Source organism: Paralichthys olivaceus, chromosome 20 (assembly GCF_024713975.1).
Source record: "Paralichthys olivaceus isolate ysfri-2021 chromosome 20, ASM2471397v2, whole genome shotgun sequence".
NCBI classification, from domain to species: Eukaryota; Metazoa; Chordata; class Actinopteri; order Pleuronectiformes; family Paralichthyidae; genus Paralichthys; species Paralichthys olivaceus.
In genome coordinates, this window is record NC_091112.1 from 4,083,911 (window position 1) to 4,108,821 (window position 24,911).

Here is a 24,911-nt window from a genome sequence, read left to right on the forward strand (position 1 = left end):
CTGCGCACAGATCTTCAGTTTGTGTTTAAGAGATAACTAGATTGGTAACTTCATTAAATTTAAATTGATTACTTAAACATATAAACGCAACAAAAATATCAGCAAATAAAATGTCAAATTATTCAACTTTTCCCAAGGACATTAATTTCAAAGTAAATTGAGTTGAAACGTCTCCCAAGCAGAAATATTTTGAAATGTAATTTATACTTTTGTTGTCAAATTGGGAGATTTTCTTTTTTCCAGGTCAGAAAACTTGACTTGAAAATGACGTGAATTAGTGAAAAAAAACGTAAATTCAAAGGAAGAAGATAAAGATGTTTTTCATTTCATGTGTGATCCTGGTGTTTATCTCCGGCCTGACTCGTTTTTCTTCTCCAGCACTTCATCCCTGATCCTTTAGTCCATGTTTACGCGTGAAAGAAGTTTTTTTAAATCAACCCCCACCTCAACTCCTGTCACCTCCCGCCCTCCTCTCCTTTCTGTTTTAACCCCCCTCCCTCCCCAACAGCCGTCTCTTTTCTCTCTGACTCATCCATACAAACTCATGCATCGTCTCAAACTAACTCACTCCTCTCTGCACCTTCAGCCTCCATCCACTGCGTCACCTTAACCCCCTCAGCTGTCGCCTGACGCCCAGACCGAGCACCGCCACCAGCTCCACCATCACCTGCACCACCATGCTCTGGAAATCCCGAACCAAGACCGACATTTTGCAGGTAAAAGAAAAACCGGACTCTTCTGTTTTCATGGGGTATAAATATATAAATATATATATGTATATATACATTTATTTATTTCAGCAGCCGTGACTGACTTATAGAAGTAAAACGCAGGACGTGGTGGCTTGTTTTCAGACTTAGAAACCACAAAATAATAAACTTGTCGATAATTCAACCTGTGAGTGATTCAGTGTGGATTCCAGCAGGTACAACGTTTGTAGAAATCTATTTTTTTTCAGAGTTTAAAAGTAAGAAACCCAAGATCTCTGGCAAAATAACGTGAATGTCCGTGCGTAAAAATGATAAAACGCTCTTAACTAGTTGGTGTTTGCCTCAGAAATTAGAGACTGTGATTTGATTTGATTTGTTTAAATTAAAATTAAAAAAGATCATTTTGATACGATATTTGTGAAGTAAACACAAAAAAACCTCACAAAAATCTGTGTAACTTGGTGCGTAAAAACCAGCAGTTCTGTGTAATGCCAGTATTTTTAAAATAGTAAACAAAATATAAAGGTGCGGTGTTTGTATGAATTAACAACCGGTACATGGATGATTATATCTCTTTAAGAGAAGTGGGCCCTCTCGACCCCTCCCCTCATTCTGCCGGGTGCGCGCCAAACCTATAAGTAGTGCGCTCATGGAGAAGCTGGAGGACTGTGCTGTGCGCGCGTGTGTGTGAGTGTGTGTGTCTGGCAGCAGCAGCAGCAGCAGCAGCTTGTCATCTGTGCGTAAAAGAGCTCCGTCGAGCACCGAGGAAAAAGGGAAAGTAAATAACAACACTTGAGTTTAATGGACCGTTAAAACAGCCTGGATTTACATCTCGGGAACATTTGGTCACATCGTTCAGTCGCTGGAAAACCTGCGCGTCCTGTTGAATACATTTACATTTGGGGACATCCAGAGTGGTCCAGATGTTAATCCACACCTATTCGGCCATGGTGAGTTTGATAGGAGGATATCTGTTCTGCTGATACGTGTTCATGTATATTTCAGTTTTAGGAAAAGAGTTCGTTTGGAGGAATTCCAGGAGAATAAACTCAGAAAAAAAAATGCTGAATTTCAGGAGTGGAGAAAACTGCACTTCGTAATTAAAATGCGAATTTGAGGATTTGATGAATGTGCATTTGTGGACCTGTGGCACCAACTGTCAGCCTGTGGAGAATATTAATCCTTGGTGATAATTATTATTATTATCATCATTATTATTATTTGTTTTACGCGTAAAGTTAAAGGTATCTCTGGTGGGTCTGGTTTGTCTTTTTGCTCTCCGGCAGGATCCAAAGTGTCAGCCGGTCTGACAGTGAGATTACTGCTGCGCATCTGTCCGCGGAGACGGTCTTTGTCTGCACAGTGTCACAGCGAGTGAGAGCCACTGACAGTGAAGTGTCCGCGCACTGCACAAACTCCTGACACGCAGGATTACAGAGGATCCACTGTGCTTTACGCATTAGACTAAAACTTCAAACTTGCTTGGAATTCAATCAGTCGACACGATCCTGCACAGTTTGGTCGTTGGATGACAATTACGAGTCTGTCTGTGCCAAGTGTCCGTTTGAAGCTGGCAGCGGCCCTCTGCGCCTCGTCACATAATGGACGTTGTTCCACCACGACAGCATTGATTTTGGGTGACCCAGCTTTCAGAAAAAAAAAAAAAAAAATCCAATTTGAGCAGGATGTGTGTGAGCACAAATGTAGGCTGGTGTTTCCACACACTCACACACACACTCTCTCCCTCTCACACACACACTCACACACACTCTTCCACGGCTGTTACACGAGGGCTCAAACTTGTAAAGTCTAAATGAAATTTGTTTTCCTGCGTCTTGCCAAAAAGGATGAGCCACTTTTTTCCCCTTTCACTCAGTGGTGGGGGGGTCAGCGTGTGTATGTGTGTTGATAGGGTGGCAGATTATTTACAGATGCCCCCCCCCCCCCATACTGTTGGAGCAACGTGTTATTGTTGTGCATTACCTGTCCTTTGTGTAGCTCCTTGGTGGCCGTGACCTTTCTGACACTGTTCAGCGGCGATGCCAACGGCGCCTCCTGTCAGTGCGCATCACTTCAAGCTCCGCTGCTATTTCCAACAGTCTAATAGAAATGAAAATACGTTTCTTTAAGATTTCTGCTGTTTTCTGTTCAATTAAAAAAAACAAAAAACAAGTTTGCTCTATTTCTAGGCCTAGAAATGACAGTTTCCCTTCATTCTGGAATCTATGTGACATCTGGTTAAATCGTTAATCATCTGTGGGAGAATTGTTTCATGAAAACTTGAAGCTCCTGATATAAAATCAAACTTTCTCATTTTCTTCCAGGACCGCGCAGACGGACTAAGCGGCTCTTCGCCGAGTGGGCGCCTCTCCCAGCTGTCCTCCCTGAACCAGGCCGCCTACTCCTCGGCTCCCCCGCTCTGCCACACCCCGGCCTCTGACTTCCAGCCTCCGTACTTCCCTCCCCCCTATCCCCAGTCCTCCCTGCCATACTCCCAGAGCCAGGACTATTCCCACCTGTCAGACCCTTACACCTCCATCAACTCCATCCACCAGCACCAGCAAGCGGCGTGGCACTCGCAGAGGTCGCGCTCCGAGGATGGGGGGCTCCTGTCACAGTCTCACCGGGCGCTCAGCCTCGACCACCGGCGCGAGTATGCAGCCGTCCCCCGACTGCTCCACGGTCTCGGGGAAGGGGCTGCCGCGCTGGGAGACGGTCCCCTCGGGATGCACCTGGGACATCACGGCCTGGAGGATCTTCAGGTGACTTGACTTTTTGTTGTTGTTGTTGCTTGGATGTTTTACGCGCTGCAGACACCGTGCGTAAAAGTCACTCGGCACTTGATCCACAATATATTAAAGAAAAAAAATACTTCTTCGATTACTATCCATTGAATCCTTTATTATAATCTGTTATTGTGAGGAAATCGTTCAAAATACACCTGTTTAAATCATACGTGGCAACAAGGCCTCAAGGCAAATTATCTTCCATTCTCTTCATTCTGGATTTAATAAACAAATATCCCTCTTTAATAAAATGTTTTTAAAAAATCGTAAACTGCTATATTCTATTTATAATTTTCACCAATTTTGAATTTTTTTTATAAAAATAAAAAATCACCTGCAGGCCTTTAGTCTATTTTATTTAAAGTCCCCTTTTGGAGTCAGACATCAAATCAGAAATGTAAAAAGTTTGTTTCGCGTTTTTCTTTGTCCAGAGTTTCAAAAATGAAGTTAAATAAAATGATAATATTAGTTCCCACATTTCTCAATAACCTGTTCATGTAACGAAGGTTAAATATCAAGGCTCATCTCGAATATCCGTGAAAATGTTATTTCTAACATGATGTGACAGGTTCTGTTTTTTTATTTAGACTAATAATGCGTTATGACTTTAAAAAAAAAAACTTAATGACATGAAAATGTAGATGAGTTGCAGCCAATAAAAATAATATCCTGCATTTTCAAAATATAAAAAAAATGCATTTTTTAAAAAAAGTGGTGATTTGGTCACATGCCACTTTGCATTCAGCCTCAGTGTTCCTCGCAGACACAAAGTGCTCCTGCTCACTCTGCAGCCTTTTCTCTTTTTGTTTTTCGTGGAGAAGAATAGTTTGCGTGGCTTATTGAACAGTCAGCAGCAGCTTCCCTGCAGCAGGTGCAGCTGCAGACGCTGTTTGTTGCCTCCTCGCAGGAAAGAAAGAAAAAACACCGAGACCAATTGATGTGCACGGTCATTAATGGAGAAGAAACGTGTGAGAGCGGCGCCAGGCAAAGAGTCAACCCGGGCATGTTACTGTTAAACGCTCCCACTCGACAAGGACCTTTTATTTGATTAATGGATTATATCCTACGCGTTTGAACCCTCTTATAAATTCAGCACAAAGGAGACATCCGAGCATCGCCCTGCAAGACGCTTTTATTCCCACTGAATGAAAAGATCAAATAAACTGCGATGGATTTAATTTAGTCTTTGACTCACTCAGCTCCACTGGCTCTTTGTCATTGTTGAAATTTACATTTAAGGCAATTTCTTTGTACATATTCTGCAATAGAAAACATAAAAGAGCCCTTTTCTGGTTATTTCAAAGTGTAAATTATGACAGTGTCTCTTTAATTGTAGTTCATTTTTGTGCTTTAAGTAAATTTAAAGCAGTGAAAGCTTAAAAAAAAGGCTATTTTATTGTTAAAATATGATTAATGAGGAGACATTTTCACAACATGAAGCGTCTAAATAACACAAAACCATCCACTTATGTATTTTGAAGAATTTAAACCTGCTGATGCTTTCGTTATTTTTGTCGCGTCGTTGATAGTAAATATGATTAAACTGTATAAAATGTCAAATAATATTTACCACCTTTACTGCTTTTAGCTCAATGTCACATTCGACTTCAGTAGCAGATCTTATTATTGAACGTGGATATGGAGATATGTTTGCTGTGAGGCGAGAAAAAAAAAAAACTAAATGTTGGAGCTTCCATCATTGCATTGGCCTGAGAGGAAGACGAGCTGTGTGTGTGTGTGTGTGAGTGTGTGTGTGTGTGAGTGTGTGAGTGTGTGTGAGTGTGTGTGTGAGTGTGTGTGTGTGTGTGTGTGAGTGTGTGTGAGTGTGTGTGAGTGTGTGTGTGTGTGAGTGTGTGTGTTGACTGCAAGAGTCCAGTTGATAAATGATAGTGACTGTCTGTCTGTCTGACACAGGGAATGGAGGAAGGATCAGCCTTGGGCATCCTCGACCACTCTGTCATTAAAAAAGGTAAGAGTTGGGCTCTCTCTGTGTGTGTGTGTGTATGTGTGTGTGTGTGTGTGTGTGTGTGAGAGAGAGAGAGAACAGAAAGATGGAGTGTGTATGTGTGCGTTTGTGTCTAAGTGTGCACCTATATAATTGTGCTATATGTGCTGAAGGGGGTTTTGTGTTTAGGGGCTCTCCAACACCAGTCTCTCTCACTGTTACACACACACACACAGACACACACACTCACACACACACTATAAATAATTCTGTTTTGCTATTTCATTTGAAGTCAAGAAGTCCTCTAACACTCAGCTGCAGACTTCACCCCAAAGGCACACATTCTTAATGAACTGTTCATGGTCATATGAGAGAGCGAGTGTGCATGAGTGTGTGTGCATGAGTGTGTGTGTGTGTGTGTGAGTGGAAGAGAGAGGGATTAGAGTGGAGAGGAGAGGGAAGTGGGGCAAAGCATAAAAGGGAGGGGAACATGATAAAAGAGGAGTTGTGGGGAAATTTGCAGAGTGTGATCACTCTCATATTACCGACTGTGAGTGGCAGAAGACACAGGGGCACGATTAGAAAATTCAAGTTGGATTTGGAGCTGGTGCAGTTTGATACTGTGCAAATCTCACTCAGCCAAAAAAAAAAAAAAAAAAAGGCCCTGATAGGCCTTCCTGGTGGGGAGAGGAGCGGAGCGGTGCAGGGAATAAGTGAAGATTTGCTCTGAATCGAGCTAAAGATGACACCTGCTGTGGAACTGAATACTTTCTGTCGCTTGTATTTTTAAATTTCCCCTTTAAATGAAGAACTTCTAAACAATCATCAGCATCTGTTTCTCTGATTCACCAACTATTGCGATTTGAACTCCACATGAACAACATCCATTCATATTTTTTTCTCCTCCTGATTCAGAATGTTTCACTCATCCAAACACTTCAGCGGCTCAAACCCCTTCATGCCACAAAGTTTTCACAAAAACAAGGATGTAATTCTCCAAGTCAAGTCCCCCGGGGAGCAGCGTTATGCGTTTCTAGCTCAAACTGCACGAATCTGCAAACCAGCAGTCATTTGATGAAGTGACAGGGATTCCACTTGTTTGCCAAACGCTCAGAATTGATCAATTACCCCGGCAAGCACTCATATACAGCAGCGAGATAGCAGAGCAAACCCAAAGCCCTCGTGAATAAGAAAATCCAATAAGGAGAAAGACAACGAGACAGAATACAGAAAAGGGAAAGTGTGTGTGTGTGGGGGGGTGGGGGGCTGAAGAGTGGGAGGCACAAGAGAGAGATGATAAGAGAAAGAGAAGAAAAGAGAGTGAGAGAGAAGGAGGGGCAGACAGCTGACAAAGGAGAGAGGGAGAAAAGAGAGAGAGAGAGAGCTTTAGAGGAAACTCTGCTGCTCTGTGGCCTCCATCATCGGCTGCTCGTGAATGAGGGGATTTGAGATTTGTTCAGTTTTGGGGGAATCTGTGCTGCACGGTGGGGCGTCGCAAAGAGGCCGGCCGCCACACACAGCGTGTGAGGGGAGAGCCGGCGTCTCCGAGTGCAGTGATACACATAATATATATATACATTACTACAGAATGGTACTGATTGCTAATTGAAAACACCATTATTGGCTAAATTAATTCCCTGAATCTGATTAGAGCTGGTTTATACAAATTAGAAAGAAAAAAACATGTTTTCTTTATTATTCTTTATTTGTCTTAAATAAGGTGTCGCCTCGTTCATCTGGTGAAAACTGTTCTCAGAAAGGTCTGTGGATGTTTAGGATTTTTTTTTCTGATTTTCAAAATTGAATTCATTAATAGGCAAAGGAGTGAAGTCAGATATTTAAGTCATGAATATTTTAAATACATAGCTGGACAGATACTGAGCCACTGAAAGCATCAAGTATTTAGTTTTTTTTATCTTGTATAAAAAGCAACATGTGTTTTCAGTAACTTGTATGAACTGACCCTTTAAAAACCACCTGAAACAAACAAGTGCTTCATGTTTGAATCCGTGAGAGAATAAGATCCTGATCAAATAAACAAAGTGGTTTAATTCCTTCATGATGATTTAAAACTGTGTCGTCCACAACGTTAGTGGAAATGGTTCATCGGTGTAAGGGACACAAAACATACAATTCATTGATTAAGTGGATTTGTGGTATTCGATGAATCAAATCAAATTTCAGCAACACAAACGACCACTAAGATCTAACAAGGATGGAAAATTAAAAGATAAACAGACACTGGTCTCTGTGCCAGCTCGTAGGAAAACTCTATTACTATTATATATATAATTCAATTTTCTATTTATACAACGTCCATTGGACTTTTGCATGTTGCACTATTATATTTAATGGTCAAACGTTGCTTCAAGTTAGCATTCAACAACAAAAATCTCTGAGATGCTTCAAACCATTTCACTCCAAGACTTAAACTCCTGAAGGTGTTCAAAAAAAAAAAAAGGCTTCACAAAATGGTTTTCCCTTTTTGAAACGACACAGAGAAACGCACTGCTCTTAAAAGTTTACCACAGTGCAGTAAAGTGAGTGCAAATGGAGCTCTCGGAGGTGTGAAATAAAGCTATTTGAGAATGCGCAACTGAAATGTAACAAGCTGCAGTTTAGGCAACAGAATCAACAAGCAGCTCTCCAGAATTAGAGCTGTCGACACGGGGGAGAGCATGACACTGAATAGATTAATCAGGAGGAGGAGGAGGACGCCGTCACGCAGTCATTCACACAACACTGTTGTCATTGCACCAGACATATGTTTAGAACCGACGAGCTTTATTTATTATTTACTCCTCTGCATCCTCTCTTTGTTGCTGTTTAACTTTCCGTTGCTCAAATAGCCAAAGTGAGTAAATGAGCTAAAAACTTTCTTCTCCTCCTCTCCGTCATCAGTTCCCATCCCCTCCAAGCTGAACGGCTCGTCCCTCTCTGCCCTCTCCCTCGGTAAGGAGGGCCTCGGGGTTGGGTTGGTGTCCAACCCGGCCGAGGTCTTCTGCTCGGTGCCGGGTCGCCTGTCGCTGCTCAGCTCCACCTCCAAATACAAGGTGACGGTCGGGGAGGTGCAGCGGCGCCTCTCCCCACCCGAGTGCCTCAACGCCTCTCTGCTGGGTGGAGTCCTCCGCAGGTGAGACAGAGAACCAGAGGGTGTGATGCAGTGTTAGAGAGGTTTTTTTGGAACTAACTAAATCAAGATTCTACACTCAAAGACAAATTTACACCTTAAATAAATGATCCCCACACTTTTTTTTACTTTAACTGATATCTTGAAAGACTTGAGGGAAAAGCGAGGTTTTTGAAAGGAGTAAATAAAAGAAGGGAAACTTATAAACTGGTGTCTGAAAATACAAGGCACAGCTCCGTTAAGTGCAGATCACACCCTTTTACTGGATTTATAATTAATCTTTTCAGAATAAGAGCCCCTGAACCTAACTACGGGGCCATGAGGGCTGAGGACCTAATGTGCATCATGGGACTAAATCACAGGAGAAGCCGTGTGGTGTAATCAAGCTTCAGGGCAAGAACACAACTTTACGATTTTAGTTTCAGGCTTAATCAGTTTAAGAAAAACGTAAGTAAAACATATTTAGGGAAATCTTATAAACAAGGCCACTCCTGGATTACTGCCCTGTGAGGATGCACATATTTCTGTTTTATACAACTATATATTAAATTGCAGTTGACAGCTATAAAAAGTAACTGCTTACTTTGAAAATAAAGAATTATCATATAAAATACACGATTGGTTTGTTAATATGATGCGTTGTTGTCGATAAATCACTCATCTGTATATAAATAGATTAAATTAGCTCCTGCTACCAAAGCGAAATATTCTTACATTACATTAATATATTAGTATTAAACCTCTTGATGATATTTAGCTGATAATGCTACTGTTCTGCTGCTGAGTAACATTTCAGGCATTTTGCTGTCGCATGTTCACACTGTTAATAGTTCCAGTATTCGGCATCACTGCTGCAATTTAAATGTGTAAGAAGAAAAAACAAACCAAATAAAGGAGATGAAAACAAAAAAACACAAGATACTATCAGTTCTGACAGGGAACATAGGGAGGGTTTATCTTCTCACACACACACACACACACACACACACTCATACTCATGCATGTGCACATTCCTCACCATAGACATAATCCAGAGAAAAACAGGCACATACACACACACGCACACCACAAAACCCATAAAGCGATACAGACACAGAGCAGAAAACACACACACACACACACACACACACACACACACACACACACACACACACACACACACACACACAGACCATCTCCTAAAAACTGCTCTCTCTGTCTCCCTGCCCCCCCTCAGGGCAAAGTCAAAGAATGGTGGCCGCTGTCTGAGAGAGCGTCTGGAGAAGATTGGCCTCAACCTGCCCGCCGGGCGACGCAAGGCGGCCAACGTCACTCTCCTAACATCTCTAGTGGAGGGTAGGGACACACACACACACACACACACACACACACACACACACACATGCATACAGTGACCTGCATATATCCTGACAGATAGAGACACATATTCACATAGAAATCTCCTCGCATGAGCAAACATGAATAAACAGTCATAGCGGTGATGGCAGCGTGGGTGCGTGCGTGTGCAAACACAAGCGCAGGGTGTCGTTTGAAAAGCTGAGGCTGCCTCACAAAGCCAAAGAGCAGTGAACTGTTTGAGTAGTGAAAGTGAGAAAAATGGCTGCCGAGCTTGCCTCTTGACCTGACCTGACCCGGGGAAGCTGCACCAGACGATTACGTATCATTTAAGAGAATTTGTAATTATTTGATTTCAAAGCCAAACAGAGCAATTGGCCCCTTGACTCTTAAAAACACTGAAGCAGTCGCTGCATTTTCTGTCTGACTAACACAGAACACAGTTGCTTTATTGTTCTAGTTGGACTTGGTGTTCCTGCTTCAGTCTCACTCTCTCTCTCTCCTCCTCCTCCTCCTCCTCCTCCTCCTCGTTCTCCTCGTTCTCCAGGTGAGGCCGTCCATCTGGCGCGGGACTTTGGTTACGTGTGTGAGACAGAGTTTCCAGCCAGAGCCACAGCTGAGTATCTGTGCAGGCAGAGTGAGCCGGAGCAGCTCCCAACACGGCGCAGCATGCTCCTCGCCACCAAGTGAGTTTGTCATCCCCCCCCACCCCCCCCCCACCCCCCCGCACATCCACAGCTGCAGCTGTTCTGTTTTCAACTCTCTTTAGTCTATTGATTATTCTCTCTCCAATAATCAATTGATTGTTTTGTCCATAAATCCTCAGGAAAACGTAAAAGAATTTCAACCATGTAGCCTCAGGTGACATCATCAGATTTGTCTGACCAGCAACATCTCAGGAGTTTTACATTCGAGAATACGAGAATGCCGCATCGCTCAGATTTCTAAAAAGTCGTTTTTGGGAGTAAATTCCCAAAAAGTAACTACAATCACAGTCAATCCTTCAAGAACCAGGGGCGTGGCTACACGGTTGGCGAAGCTTGAAGTTGCCTGGGGCCCCGAGCTAAGAAGGGGCCCCCCCAAGAACAGCTAATGATGTTTGCACACAGAAACCTTCAATTCTGTTATCGACAGGAGTCCTGCGACAAAACCATGGTCACAAACACCCTAACAATGTCTGTAATTTCAGAGGTTTGTCGGGCCCCCGGGTCCCTTTTGCCTGGGGGCCCCTCAAAATAAACCTCACCATCACCAAAACGATCACGAACAAACAGTTTTTATTCTTTTCTTCTCAGGGAGGTCTGTAAGGAGTTTGTGGACCTCATGTCCCAGGACCGATCCCCGCTGGGCGGCAGCCGACCCAACCCGTGTCTGGAGCCCGGCGTCCAGGGAAGCCTCACCCACTTCAGCCTGCTCACCCACGGCTTCGGAGCCCCCGCCATCTGCGCCGCGCTGTCCGCCTTCCAGAGCTACCTGATGGAGGCGATCAAAATGCTGGACAAAGGAGAGGGCGGAGGGAAGAGCCACCACGACAAGGAGATGAAGCACCGCAAATAGAGGAGGGGAGGGGGGGGGGGGTGAACCGATGTGCGGTTAGAGGGATGGATGGAAGGATGGAGAGGCAGAAAGGAAGAGAAAAGAGGGAGGGGAAGACTGATTCGTGCCCCTCTACGTCTTTACCTTTGCCCTCAGGATAAAAACTGAGACTTTTACCTCCCAGAAACCCTTGCGGTCCCTCTCATCGAGGAGGCGGGGGTGACGACGATGACGACGATGATATCTGTACTGTAATATGTGTCAACAGCCACCTCACTCAAGCTGACGCATGGACCTCTCTTCTCAGTAGCTGGTTTGTGTCACGATGGCGTCTGCAGAACATCTCTTCAGGATGAGTTCCAACATACGGCAGTACGGTTCCAATTGTTTTTACCTTTTTTATTTACTTAGGTCACCTTGACGACGTCACCTTTAACTGTGTTTTAGGAGCCCCGGCCTTCATCACACGCACACACACACACACGCACACACACACACACACACACACACACTTACACGCACGCACACACACTTAAACATCGATCTGGACTGGACTCATCTTGGGAAGCATCGTAAGCCATATCCGGGAGAACCCGCTCTTTGCTCCTCTGGAACTGTGGGAGAATTTTAACTCCAACTGATTGGACGAGCATGGCTTCCATATGTAGTTGTTCTTAGTGGGTGGTCATGGGAAATTGAGTTCTCTGGGTTCTCTGGCAGCGGGGGAGGGGGGGTGAGGAGGAGTTAAAGGCAGCTAAAGGAGATGTGTTTTCTTTTATTTTGAAGTACTGCGTGTTGGTAACTTAAAAAAACACAAATCATTTTGTACTTTCTGTGTCTGTTTATTATTAATGTTATTACTGTTGTTATTATTATTATTATTGTATTACGGCATAAATGTAATATATTATTAAAAGAATTAAGAAGTGATCGGTTGAGTTACATGAGTGATTTTATGTTTTGATCTAAAATATCAGAATAATATAAACTGATATTTATTTTCTTTTACTCTCTGTCACAGTAATGACATTTTTTATTGATTCCTGCAGGCGAGGTCTATTCTCACCCTCAACAGGAAGGTCATGACCAGGGCAGCAACTAACACTTAATTTCAGTATTGATTTATTTTTTAATTGTTTGATTGATTGAGCGATTAATTGCTCAGCTGATAAAATATCAGGAAATATGAAATATGTCCCAGAACCTAATTTTGTGTGTCCCTTCATGAAAAAATTTAAATTACAAATATATTTAACATAAAAGAAAAAAAAAACAGTGAACGTAGTTTGAATTCAACAGGACTATCAGTTTGACTGCCAGATATTTTTTTTATGTTTTTAATTAATTAAGAATCTGAAATTTGAAGTTTTGAGACAAATATAAAATTTGGTACAAAATTAAAGCTGTCATTTATAATTTTACCTTTTGCACCTTCACCAGGTCAATTCTTTGATCGGTAATAAAACTAAACTCGTGGCAAAGAACAAATGTGAGGGAAGAGTTGCATTATGGGATTATTATATCCATTTTATTTGTTGTATTAATCATTTGTCATGAAAATCCATCACAATTATCAAGAGCCCAAGTTGACATCTTCAAATGATCAGTCATTTGTAAAGTATTTGATTTAAAATAACAATTAAATGGAGAGTAGCAGCAGATCCAAATAAACCAGCTCGTGTTTATTATTGCTTGATAAATGACTTAATTGCTCATTAAAACTGCTGTTGATTAATTTTCTGCCAACCGGATAATCAATTAATCAATTTATGCTTTAAACACTTAATGAGGGCAGGTTCAGCTCTGGAGCTCGAAGGAATCCAGCTTCTTGCCAACACAAGACCCTGAACGCTAGCTGTCCTCACACACACACACACACACACACACACACAAATCTGCTGTTTGCACCCCAAGGGCCCTCTCAAGAAAATCATGGCCCCTCTCTCCGCACACGGGGTCTCCAGCAGGGGCCCAGGGAGACAACAGCATCACAGCTGCAGCCCTGAACACTGTGTACCTGGGAGAGCGGTGACAAGGCCCCAACAGGCCACACACCCTCTGTTCCCACACAACCCATCATGCATTTCTCTGACCTCTCATGCGGTCGTTTGCTTTATTTAACCAGGACGAGATACTCAACGCAATTACGTCTTTCCAGGGACTGCACACACACACACGCACGTGTCGCCGGCTCGCTCACCCTCACACATCATTTCTACCTTTTCTCCCCCTTCTCTCCTCCCATCTCATTACCCTCCTGTGTCAATCCCCCCCCTCATCCCTTCATCTCCCTCTCTGTAACCTAACCACCCTCCCCTCCTCTACCTCTCCCTCCTCCTCCTCCTTCTCACCCCACCCTCTCCCCTATTCTCTCCCTCTATCTGACACTCAGCGGGGCTGCTCTCCATCTCTCTCTGTGCCTGCAGGCAAACATATGCTGCTCTTCCCGTCAGATTCCGGTGTGTTTGAGAGAGGAGGGATTGTTTAATGTTTATTAATCACCTGTCTGTGGTGAGGAGAGGAGACGGTGATAGAGCCACACACACACACACACACACACACACACACACACACACACACACACACACACACACACACACACACTCTGTCTCTCTCTCACACACACATTCAGCTGTGATTTTACCAGCTTGGCCTGGTTTTCCCACACACAGCTGTATACAAGTATGCTCATTTACTGTAACACTTCGTCTGTACAGAAATGAAGAAGCACATAAAGCATCTTAATTATTGCAGCAGCTTCATGATGGTATATAAGTAAGGTTGTGTTTTACCACATGAAAGCTTGTTATTACTTAATAGAAATACAAGAATTAGAAATTGTGTTATCTTGATAAAATGACCAGCCACAGTCGCACGAGCAGTGTGTGTGTGTGTGTGTGTGTGTGTGTGTGTAGAAAATGACTCAGCAATCCATGGATTGATTTTCACCAAACCTGGTGAGAACATCACTTTGGAGGGTATCTCCAGATGATTTGCTTCTGGAACTGTTCAGTCAAAAGGTCAACAAACGCATTTTCCACTAGAATTCTACATAAAATAGAAAAGACACTGAGAGACAAGCTAAATGTTTGAGTCTTCATCATGTAAGTGACATCACTGAGACAAATGACATCATGCATAATTAAAAAATGCATTTTCCAGGTATCTCTGCCTCCGACCGACAGGACCAGACAGAGCTTTTATAGATCAGACGATGATATCGTGATGTGACCGTGATGTCACCATGAGGTCAGATAATTGCATCATCTATATAAGAAATACATCATCTTTTTTTAAACTACAAATTAGATTAGAGAGACTCTTTTAGCACCTTAACCAATCGCTTTATTAAATAATATTAAAAGTTCACACATTTTTAGTTTTCAGTTTAGAGTAAAGCCACACTGGAAAAGCTCTGTAAAGTATTAATTAAAAATGTTAATTAACTTGGGCTTTTTTCTAGAATGTCAAGCAAAATCTTTCGTTTTTTTTAGTGGTCATTTTATTTATTGCTATTAAGCAAATTGTGATATTTTCATACTTTCTGTTAGAAAACTGTTGATGAAACTCAAACGATAAAAGTATTTAAAAGATTAAGATTAAACTGATTATTTGGCTCATTAGATCATTTACGGACAGAAAAAAAATTCGACTTTTTCCTTTTTTCCCCAGTAACATCATATGTGCAGCCATGTTCTAGTCCACGTGTACATTACCCGCACGCACACTCACTGAGAACAAGTGCAGAAGTACACTGCAGAAGTACACAGCCAGGAGGCTGTTCTCTTTCTATGTGCAGATGAGCAGACATGAGAGCAACGAGAAAGCACCACAGGGACAAAGAGCTTGTATCTCAACTGTGTGTGTGTCACTTTTTATTGGAACAGAAAGAGCAAGGAGGTCAACAGTACAAAAAAAAAAAAAAGAGGGCGTCAGGGTTGTGGTTAAGCAGTGAGCGGTCACTTGGCGCCGACAGTGATCTTCTCCAGGTCATGGATGCCCTCCTTGTCAATCAAACGGACGGTGAAGGAGGGGAGGTTCAGGATGAAGCGCTTCTTCAGCTGGAGAAAAGAGAGATGACGCAGGAAGAGATATTAGGAATCATACAAAAAATCAATTGATAAAAATATTCAGGTGATAAAATTTACTTATAAATAAGCAGAATGAATGTAGTCAAGAAAAGAGGAAACGGTAAATGAAGGAAAAGGTGGAATACTGACTATGAAGGTTTATTAAGGACAATTCATATAGAAAGAGTTTTAATAACCGTTTTAGTGTCATTAACACAACTGGCAAAATAGATATGCTTCTGCTTTTTCAAATGCATCACACAATGATTCAGAGAAAGACTCCTCCCATCATTAACGCCCTGAGTCCGTTTCTTCTTTCTCATGTGACTTTTCAAGAGTCAATTCCACAGTTTGAATCCCATGTTGTTTTGTTTTCCTGTGGACTGACCGGACAGAACGCTTCGCTACATCCCGCAGCGCTAACGTCTCTCCTTTTTCAGTAGTGATAGTAAATACAACTCACAGAGCACAGAGGAGAGTGTTGGAGCTACTTCTGTAGAGCGATATTACAACGTGAAAGACTGAGCGATATAATAAACACTTTATTGAGATTGCTTATTATTGTAATTCATATAAAGAGGATGAATGAAACTTCTTGAACTCACTTCTTCAATGCACATCTTCATAAGATCCAGCGCCTCATCCCGGGTCAGATCTAAACAGGAAACAGAAGTAAATATAAATGAGACGCAAACAGAAACATTTGATTCGATCTAAAAAAAAGAGATAAAAACATATTTCATGAACAAGACAAGGGATGTAGTTTGCACTGTAGTGGAATCTTGTTCCTGCTGCAGTCGGATGCCGTCAGATAAACAAATTGTATTTTTACAAAAACTCTTACAGCGCCCAGAGTCTGTATCAAAGTATGATTCGCCTCCACACAAAATAAACGGCTGAAAAATAAGCAGCCTGTGTTTCTCTGCTCTGACCTGGTTTGTAGTGGCGGTCAAGAATGGATAGAGTGAGAAAGGCTCCGTAGCCGTGGGCAGCGAATGGGGCCTTGGCCAGGGAAGACAGGTAGTCCATGTAGAAGAGACCCGGGCCGTCTGTGTCATCGTAGCCCGCCAGCAACAGGTTCACATGATATGGAGTCTGGAGACACAGGAGGAAGGAGGAGGAGGGAGGAGAAGGAGGGAGTGGAGGAGTAATATTCAGATCTGGAACAAGGTGTTGACATGGGATCGAAACTGGTACTAAAATTATTATTCTATCCAAAGCTCCAAAACGTAAAGTATATTACACATGATTTATTGACTTCCAGCTGTGTGGCACGATGGAGAAATCCTGCCAGAGGTGAAAGTCAGCTAAGTTTAATTACAGATGGTTAATACCCCCTGAGATTCCAGACCTCTACCCACAAGGAAATCAGCAGTGTGGGGACATTTTGTTTGTCCCCACGTCAATATTCTTTCAGAGCGTTTTAGACTCTAGAGTGGCGGCAGCAGTTGGTACATTGCACAACAACATTTTTAGTAAACCATTTTATCTACATCGTGTTGGGTAAGAAAATCATTTCTTCCATTTTCAGCTTAAAGACCCGAAATTCAGAAAAGGATAGTGCTCCTTCACCTGCAGCCGGATCTGAAGACATCGAGCCGCTAATAAACCTTTGCAATTAGTAAACATGAGATGGAAGAATTTATTTATTTAGTTATTTTCTTTTCTCCCGTCAATTACAGGTGCAAACATTCACATTAGCATATATATACATATTGGCACAACAGTGACACTGACTACATTATTTCATAAAACTCTTTACGTTTAACGGAGATGAAGCGGGAGCAAAGACGTCTCACTCACTTGAAAAGTACAACTTCTCCCTTTCTCAACCTCTCCTTAATAAATCGCTCTTAATTATCGACTTTGATTTTTCAACTTGGCGTAGACGAGGAGTGATGCACACAGCGGCAACATTAACACTGCGTAAACTGCGGTGAGGGGGAGTGAGAGAGAGAGGAAGGGGAGGCTGGATAGTGATGGAGGGAGAGGAAAGGTGAAAGGGTGTCACAGGACAGAGGAGGTGTGTGTTTGTGTGTGCATGGGGGGGGTAGGGTGTCACAGGCAGTGTGACATCTGCTGGGAGTCAGCACCCCGTTGCTCCCTCCTTGTCCCTTCTTTCGCTCGCTCTCTCTTCCCTCCCCTCTCCGCCGCCTTCACCCTGTGCCCTGGAGTAGTGCCAGGGCTCATTAAAAACTTCTAAAGTCGTTTCTCTTGCCCCCCCCACCCCCCCTCTCTTTTTAAATTACATCTTTTACGCTTCCAGCCTCTTCTCCCTTCTCTTCCTCCAAAACACTAATTTTCTCCCTTCGTTTTTTTTCTTGCGAGCCCGTTCCTCATCTTTAAAAATCCCTTTAAAGCTCGACAATTTTCAAGGCAACTTACGGCCTGAATTCTATGCGCGGTGGTTTTGATTAAAATGCAACAAGAAAAACATAATGTGGCGTTCTCGGTCATGCGGAGAGAGGCAAGTATGATTCATTTGTCGCCAGGCGAGTTGTGATCTACGCACCTGCCCTCTCGTGTCAATTTATCTCTCAGCCGACCTGCTTACGTCTGTGGCTGGTGTGTCGGAGCCATGTTTGCCACAAGGGCAGCGGTGATTGTGACGCTCCCTATGGAGCAGGCTTTAGAGCATGTGTGTGTTAACGATGGTTTTGAACACACACGTGAGAAAGAGAAACAGTGTTTGTGCGTGTGCACAGGGGGTGTGAATCTCACGATGAACACCGTGTGTGTGTTTTTGTGTTTGTGAGCGTGTGCGCTTCAACTCCTCCCCAGTGGCGTCAACCCCACCCACCAGACACCTGCCTCACTGGTTACATTGTAACAATAATACGGACTTGGCATCAAAATAACCTTCCCTTCCCATGTCACCTCGGAGGGAACCAGGCACCTTGTTAACCCCGCCACCTGAACTCACACCCAGGTTCACATGCAAACAATACACATCATATGTTTTATCCCCCTGCTGCGAGTCACGCTCTCAGCCAAACAAGGCGAACGTTGCGCCGCCGAACAGAAGCTGCACCTGTGCGTTACTACCGTCGCCTTCAGCGAACGCAAAACAGTCAGACATTTTGGGAAATTTGTTCACTCACTCGTAGTTTTAATGAGAGTTTGACGAGAGGAGGATATGGTAAATTTAGCTTAGCTTAGAATAAAGTATGGAAATACTAAGATATATACCAAGAACTTCTGAGAAATAGCTTGATCTTAATTTTCAGTGAATACACAACATGTCGCTGTTTAAAGTTTTGTTTCAGAATTAATCAAACAAACAAGACATATTAATTATTTTAAGTTTTGATTAATGTACTGGAGATTTTTCATTGTGATAAATAGTTTAAACACTTGTTCTGTTATATTTGAAAATTTGTAAATTCTCACAAATAAGTAGCTGGAACCATCAAGGGTTTGTTATTTATGTATGAAAACTGATGCTGACGACTGACTAGCAAAAAAAGATGCTGTTTTATTTTCTATCAATTAACTTAGTGATTATTAGTTGCTGCGCTCTTGTTAATTGGTGAGTTTTGTGACCTCTGGATAGAGCCTTGCTAGCTGTTTCCAGTCTTAATGCTAAGCTAATGAGCTTCACTATCACAGTACAGACACGAGGGTGGTATAAATCCTTTCATCCAACTCTGATCAAGAAAGCGAATTAGCATAGCTCCCAAAATGTTGAAATGTTCCTTTAAGGCATCGGCTTCTGAATAAAAACAGCTTTGGCTGTGACACAAATTAAGGTCATGTCGCTCGTAAACCGCCACAAACTCATCCCCAAACTCTCCTCTTCCACGTTCCAGCACTCCCTCCCTTCTTTCCTTCCTCCCCACTCATCCCTGCCTCCCTCCCCCTATTTTTTTTTGCACTCTGCCCTGGGGCGTGTTCTCTTTATTGGCATTTCTCCTCAATCTGCTGTATTAATTGTTCATCTGTGCAGGAGCAGGGGAGCTGCATGCAATATGGCACCAGTAATTATTTGTGCCCATTGTGTGCTAAAAAATATTTTACAAACCCATATGGGGCCAGCTGTAGATCACCACAGCACTGAGGCTAACTGTTGCTGTGGTCGCACAGATAAAAAAAAAAAATCTAACTTCTTCAGCTCACTGCAGCAAACATCCACACACTGACAAAAACTGATGACTGCGAGGCTTTCAGGCTTCTACATAAACCTCTAAAAAAAAAAAAAGAAATGTGGTATTTATAAACTTCCTGCCTCCCCTGAGTTTATTCGGATTTAATTTAACCTCGTGTCTGAGCCTCCAACACCCGACAATCCTGCTCAACGTTTTAGACTACCTCACAGGTGCACCTGCCAATATCTATCAGTTCAATCTGCATTTATCTTAAATACACAAATATATTGTGAGCACATGAAACAGGGAAAATAAAACAAACAGAATCAGAGCAGAAGCTGAATTTCTATGCCCCCAAAACTTTGCAGTTGTTGTTTTGTTCTGTGGTGAATTTCATGTGTATCATTACTGATATGCATGCAGCAGAGTTGAGGCCTCAGGTGATTATGCTTCCCGCTCATGTTTTTTTCTCTTTTCTTTGTCTGCTCTCTAAAGCTTGAGTGAACGCAGCAGTCCAGGTTAGTGGAGTTGTTTTTCTGGACGGCGGGGCTGGTAAGTACACATTCGTATGTGAACAGGGTTACGCTCACTCTGCGCCGACATGCGCTGCTGACTTTAGCTAACTACACCTCCTGGAGGTCTGCAGCCACTTGGGTAATTTCATCTGTAATTTATCCTGCAGGAATAAGGCCATCAGAATTAACAATATACCACTGATTAATTTATCAGTCAGTGGTTTTTGACCTAGGGGTCTGGAGATGCTGGCGGGTTCACGTCAGATTTTGGGGGGGGCGGGGGGCAGGCGTTCAGAAGATAATTTAAGGATAGTGGAAAAAGAAGAAGAAGAAAAAAGATTTGATATTCAAGAGCAGATCGTTATCTTTCCTTTCTGTCAGGGCTGAACTTTCATCTGCAATGATTTAATCAGATTAATTAAAACAGATTCCAACATATGCAGCCACGTCCCCAGACAAGAACTGAGCGAGGTCGGTAAAAAAAAAGAAGAAGAAAATCTGCAATTAATTTTCTTTTTAGTCAACAAATGAGGTAAATCCATGTCTGAGAAACCAGCCTGTGGTCAGAGATCAACTACGATGCGTGTGTTGTGAACAATGGCGGGTTAACTGTACAGCTTTAATCCTTTTCAGAGTAATAATATAGGATATAATATCATTGAAGAGATACTTCTCCTTAAAATAACTTTTGTTAAATGCAGTAAAAGATTTAGTAAACTTTGAGGGTATTTAAGCCAAAAATCTTACATTTTATTGCTTCCAAATGCTGTTTTCATCATTTAAAATGGATTGCTTCAGCTCGTTTGACCATTCGTCCCACAAATAAGAAATATGAAGGCCTCAGCTTGTGCTCGTGTGGACCAAATAATCTATTAATCGAGAGTAAAGATTAATCATTGAGGAAAATAATCAACCATTGACTGCAACTCCAAAGTTGTGGATTGTACTAAACGGTTACACGTTTCAAACGAAACGATTATTGATTCCAATAACGTAGAAAAATTCAAAATGCTTCTGTGTTCTATTAACTCTCCTGCATATTTTTGTTACTTATCTTAAAAAACTAAGTTTCTATCACAGTTCAAGATCTCAGCAGATGATTTCTTTCTGTGTTTCACATTCAAATGGACAACACACATTACATATTCTACATACTCAGGATGTTCTGGGGGGCTATGAAAAAAAAAAACCTGTTTATACAACATAATTTGCAAATGTCCATGTACTCTGGAGGTTGATGAATGTGAAAAGAGCATAGCTGGAGGAAGGTGTGGGATGCAGGAAAGAAACTGCTATTGCTTCAGTTTCCGAGCACTCCTGAGAACATGGCATTAGTAAATCCTGCACTCATGAAACCATATTCATAACCGTGAGGCATGAAAATAACGATACAGTTGCAACTTATGACAAGACATGAATATAAATGTTATCCTCCGCAACATATACAACCTTGACTGAAAAACACGATCCTAATCCTATAGGTCCCTCTGTGAGCATGTATATTGTATTTGTGTACATGTTGATGTCATTCTCACACTCAGTCTGTGCGGTGTTGTCTACTGGGCCTGGTTGTTCTCCCCTAGGATGCCCACTCCTCCTCCTCCTCCTGCTCGATCCCTATCCTCCATTCGATGTGTCCCACATTCCCTTCTCTGCCTCACTAATTGTTTTTTGTAATTATTTTCACCCTTCTGCTATTGTGACAGGCAACGGCTGCACTACTCTTAACAAATTAGTGCAAAAGATGCAGTGAGTAGATTCAAGGAGCGGAGACATCTTGGGAAGAGTGTGTTACGTCTAAAAAACAATTACAAAGGCCGAATGGAAGTACTTGTGAAATGATTATCACTTTAACAGGATTAATCTTCTTGATTCATCAACTGATGGTTTTGTGACGAAAATGTCATAGAAAATGTAAAAACATTAAGGTTTTTTCTGAAGCACAAGACAAAGGCATGAAGAAAATATTGACTTTACTACCACATTAGTTTAAAAAATGCAGCAAATACCGGAACCATAAGACAAAACAATTATTTAATGAACTAAATAGTGGGTGGATTTTTTTCTGATCACAGCTGCAGCTTTAACCTTTGTAAAGCAAGTTGCATATTTCTCATCCTAGAAATAAAAAAAGGTCAAGTCTAGTGCTCTTATAAATTTTCTTAACAACAAATACTAATTTTGTTACTGTGGTATATTTGTTTTATATACAGTATTAATATTGAAGCTTTTGGATTTTGGTATTGTAAGAACTAAAGGTTGAAACCCGGGTATTTTGAAAATATACCCAGAGGAGCTGTGCAGTTGGTGTGAGTGTGTGTGTGGGGGGGGGGGGCGCGGAGCAGGCTCAGGTGTTGTCATGAAGTCTCAAAGGGAGGAACCATTGTCACCACTCACAACAAGCTGACAAATGTACCTGCCTTTGTCAAAATGCATCTGCTGGATCAGTTTAGATATCTCACGCTGATAACGACACAAACGCAGGTATAATTGCTGGTGAGACTTGATTCCCAACTGAAACAACTACTATTCCTCTATAACTGACATGAGTGTGTCACAACATCCAGACTGTTTTGTTTCCATTTTCCTGTTTTGGTCACAAAAGAAATTTCAAGCAGAAATGTAAAGACATTGCTGGTATACATGTTAGGATTGTACCTGCAATTAGAAGTGAGAATTACATTATGTTAGCTGGAGGAGGCCTGAGAACACATAGTAACACCAACTGCAGCAGATGGTGCATCTTGCAAGATGAATTTACATTTGTGGAGACACCACAAGGCTGTTCAGCTTTTTTTGTGTTAAAAACAATGTGCAGTCTTATTTTCAAAGACAACTGTTGATTTCACAGAATCGTATATCTCATGGTAGAGTATGAAACATCAAGTACAACTGAATGAAAGATTAAATGGGTTTTATTTTGCTGGTTGCCTTCACTTTACTTCGGCTAAGTAGCTGGATTTAAGTTAAATAAACATAAATTTACATGTTAAATTATTTTGTCTATGAAAATTGTGAGTCACTATACAAGCTTAATATGAACATATCTGACAATGTCAGTGATGCTGTTCAAACTCTACAATGCATAAATTACCAAGCCCTACCTTGGTACCAGGGAACGAGGGATTTTAACAACACTGAAAATAGCAAGGAGCTGATTATGTTCAGTTTCTAAAACTTTGGACTATTAAAGTTTCCTTAAACTAGATTTCTGGCAGTAAAATATAAATGTGTTTTTAAAATTTTGCTAAATCACAGAGAATAGAGATCCCTTCCCTCATAAAGCTGGTTTGCAGCTCAGTAAAAAAAATGAATAAATAATTTAAAATACTTTTTAGACTTTAAAAGAGGATTATCTCATCGGTTTAAGGCTATTAACGCTGGAAGAAATGGGGTGATAGACTGTATTTATCATTGTAGTTACCCTGCTCCGAAGATAGTCTGCAAGGTTCTTTCGTGTGAAGTTTGCTGCTGCTGCTGGACTCAGTTCATAACCTAAGAAATAGAAAGGGGGGGGGGAATGGCATCAGACACAATATTAAATAACTATAAATGACAATGACAGGGCACATACAAGTTAGCATCGCTGGATTGATTTGTTAAGATACTTCAGGAGGCTTCTTATTTCAATCAAACCTTGACAATCACGGGCTGTATTTATTCACTTCTTATACTTCAGACCACTTTTGACTTCAGTTGATTGAGATAACTTCTCACATTACTTCTCATTTAAACGCGATCAAACACGTGTAGTTTGTGTTCTGGCACCAAACACTGGGTCAAGCTCGGGAACCTGTGTTTAATGAATATGAAAAGATGTCCGGCACTGTTACAGAACAGCACCCGGGTGGATGAAATGCCACACACTGGTTTATTTCCTACCATTCCTCATTTTGTAGAGTTGGACATTCTTCTGGATGTACTCTGCAAACTGCACAGTGTCTCCTGCCTCTCCGACACACAGGAGCAAAATCTTCTCACTGAGTTTGAACATCTTGTCGTAGTCTGAAAAACACAGGGAACATTAAAAACACTTTAAGTATCTTCAATGTTAGAATGTGCAGAGAGTGAAGTGAAGTCATGCAGCGTTGACTTTCACTTTCGCTGTTAATGTTAATGTGCCTGATTGAAAAGCTGGAATTTCACAAAAACACAACGACTTGTTTAGTGGATTTAAATATAATGGAGCAAATTATAGGATGAAGATAAAATCAAAACTTTTCAAAAAACAGCAGGATCGAGATTACTCGCTAATTAACTTAGCTCCGGTTAGCCTCGTTAGCTCCAGTCACATTCAGAACATGCGGTTTAAAATAGCAACAGGAGTATTTAGGCTTGGTTACACAACGGTGCGGTATACTAAGACATATATTTAATATATCTGTGAAAGGCGTAAAATGAGAATATGGACGTAGGTGCGTTAAATTAGCTCCCAGCTGCCGGCTGAGTGGCTAATGCTAAGCTAACGCATTGTCATACCGTGTTTCATCTGAATGATGCTGCTCGCTGCGACATTATCGGAGGCGACGAGGACAAAATCCGGCCCCTGGATCCCAAGTAAATACTCCATGGTGGATATTAACCGCGGAGCTGGAATAAGTGTTAAATAATAACGTAGCGGCGCCTCTTGCTCGCGTGTGTACAGATTACACAGCAAAAGTTTGAGACAGGTGGCGCGGGTTGCTTGCGTCACCGGAAAAGCGCGCTACGTCACTTCTTCGCGACCGAGGCGGGCGATTTGAGCGGATCCGCCACGATCTCGGGACAACGACGACTTTAAACCCGGTTCAGCTCGGCTG

General features: G+C 42.0%; 2 protein-coding genes across 3 annotated transcripts; one reads left to right on the forward strand and one right to left on the reverse strand.

The window, feature by feature from the left end:
- Positions 1-534: 534 nt before the first annotated feature.
- tfap2e (transcription factor AP-2 epsilon) lies at positions 535-11,606 on the forward strand. 2 transcript variants are annotated; one of them, XM_069516912.1, is made up of 7 exons: positions 535-716; positions 3,035-3,472; positions 5,411-5,465; positions 8,343-8,574; positions 9,788-9,906; positions 10,454-10,592; positions 11,202-11,606. In XM_069516912.1, the coding sequence occupies exons 1-7, from the start codon at positions 678-680 to the stop codon at positions 11,461-11,463; spliced, it is 1,284 nt and encodes a 427-aa protein (XP_069373013.1). In that variant the 5' UTR covers positions 535-677; the 3' UTR covers positions 11,464-11,606. The 2 variants fall into 2 exon arrangements, with proteins under 2 accessions (XP_069373013.1, XP_069373014.1); XM_069516913.1 differs by lacking the exon at positions 535-716 and adding an exon at positions 1,491-1,660 and having other exon boundaries at positions 11,202-11,605.
- Positions 11,607-15,288: 3,682 nt separating this feature from the next.
- On the reverse strand, positions 15,289-24,835 carry psmb2 (proteasome 20S subunit beta 2). Its single transcript, XM_020103759.2, has 6 exons — positions 24,592-24,835; positions 23,995-24,117; positions 23,537-23,607; positions 16,445-16,607; positions 16,118-16,167; positions 15,289-15,503 (listed from the first exon to the last, which is right to left on the reverse strand). Exons 1-6 carry the CDS (start codon positions 24,680-24,682, stop codon positions 15,402-15,404), a joined length of 600 nt encoding a protein of 199 aa, XP_019959318.1. The 5' UTR covers positions 24,683-24,835; the 3' UTR covers positions 15,289-15,401.
- Between the last annotated feature and the right edge of the window lie 76 nt (positions 24,836-24,911).

What these genes read in the sequence shown, in the direction of transcription:
- tfap2e (XM_069516912.1), top strand. Translation starts at nt 678, where the DNA reads ATGCTCTGGAAATCCCGAACCAAGACCGACATTTTGCAG. An exon ending in CCAAGACCGACATTTTGCAG is followed by an intron (nt 717 to 3,034) that starts GTAAAAGAAAAA and finishes ATTTTCTTCCAG; the next exon opens with GACCGCGCAGACGGACTAAG. An exon ending in AGCATGCTCCTCGCCACCAA is followed by an intron (nt 10,593 to 11,201) that starts GTGAGTTTGTCA and finishes TTTTCTTCTCAG; the next exon opens with GGAGGTCTGTAAGGAGTTTG.
- psmb2 (XM_020103759.2), bottom strand. Translation starts at nt 24,682, where the DNA reads ATGGAGTATTTACTTGGGATCCAGGGGCCGGATTTTGTCCTCGTCGCC. An exon ending in CATCATTCAGATGAAACACG is followed by an intron (nt 24,118 to 24,591) that starts GTATGACAATGC and finishes TGTGTTTTTCAG; the next exon opens with ACTACGACAAGATGTTCAAA. An exon ending in ACTCTACAAAATGAGGAATG is followed by an intron (nt 23,608 to 23,994) that starts GTAGGAAATAAA and finishes TCTATTTCTTAG; the next exon opens with GTTATGAACTGAGTCCAGCA.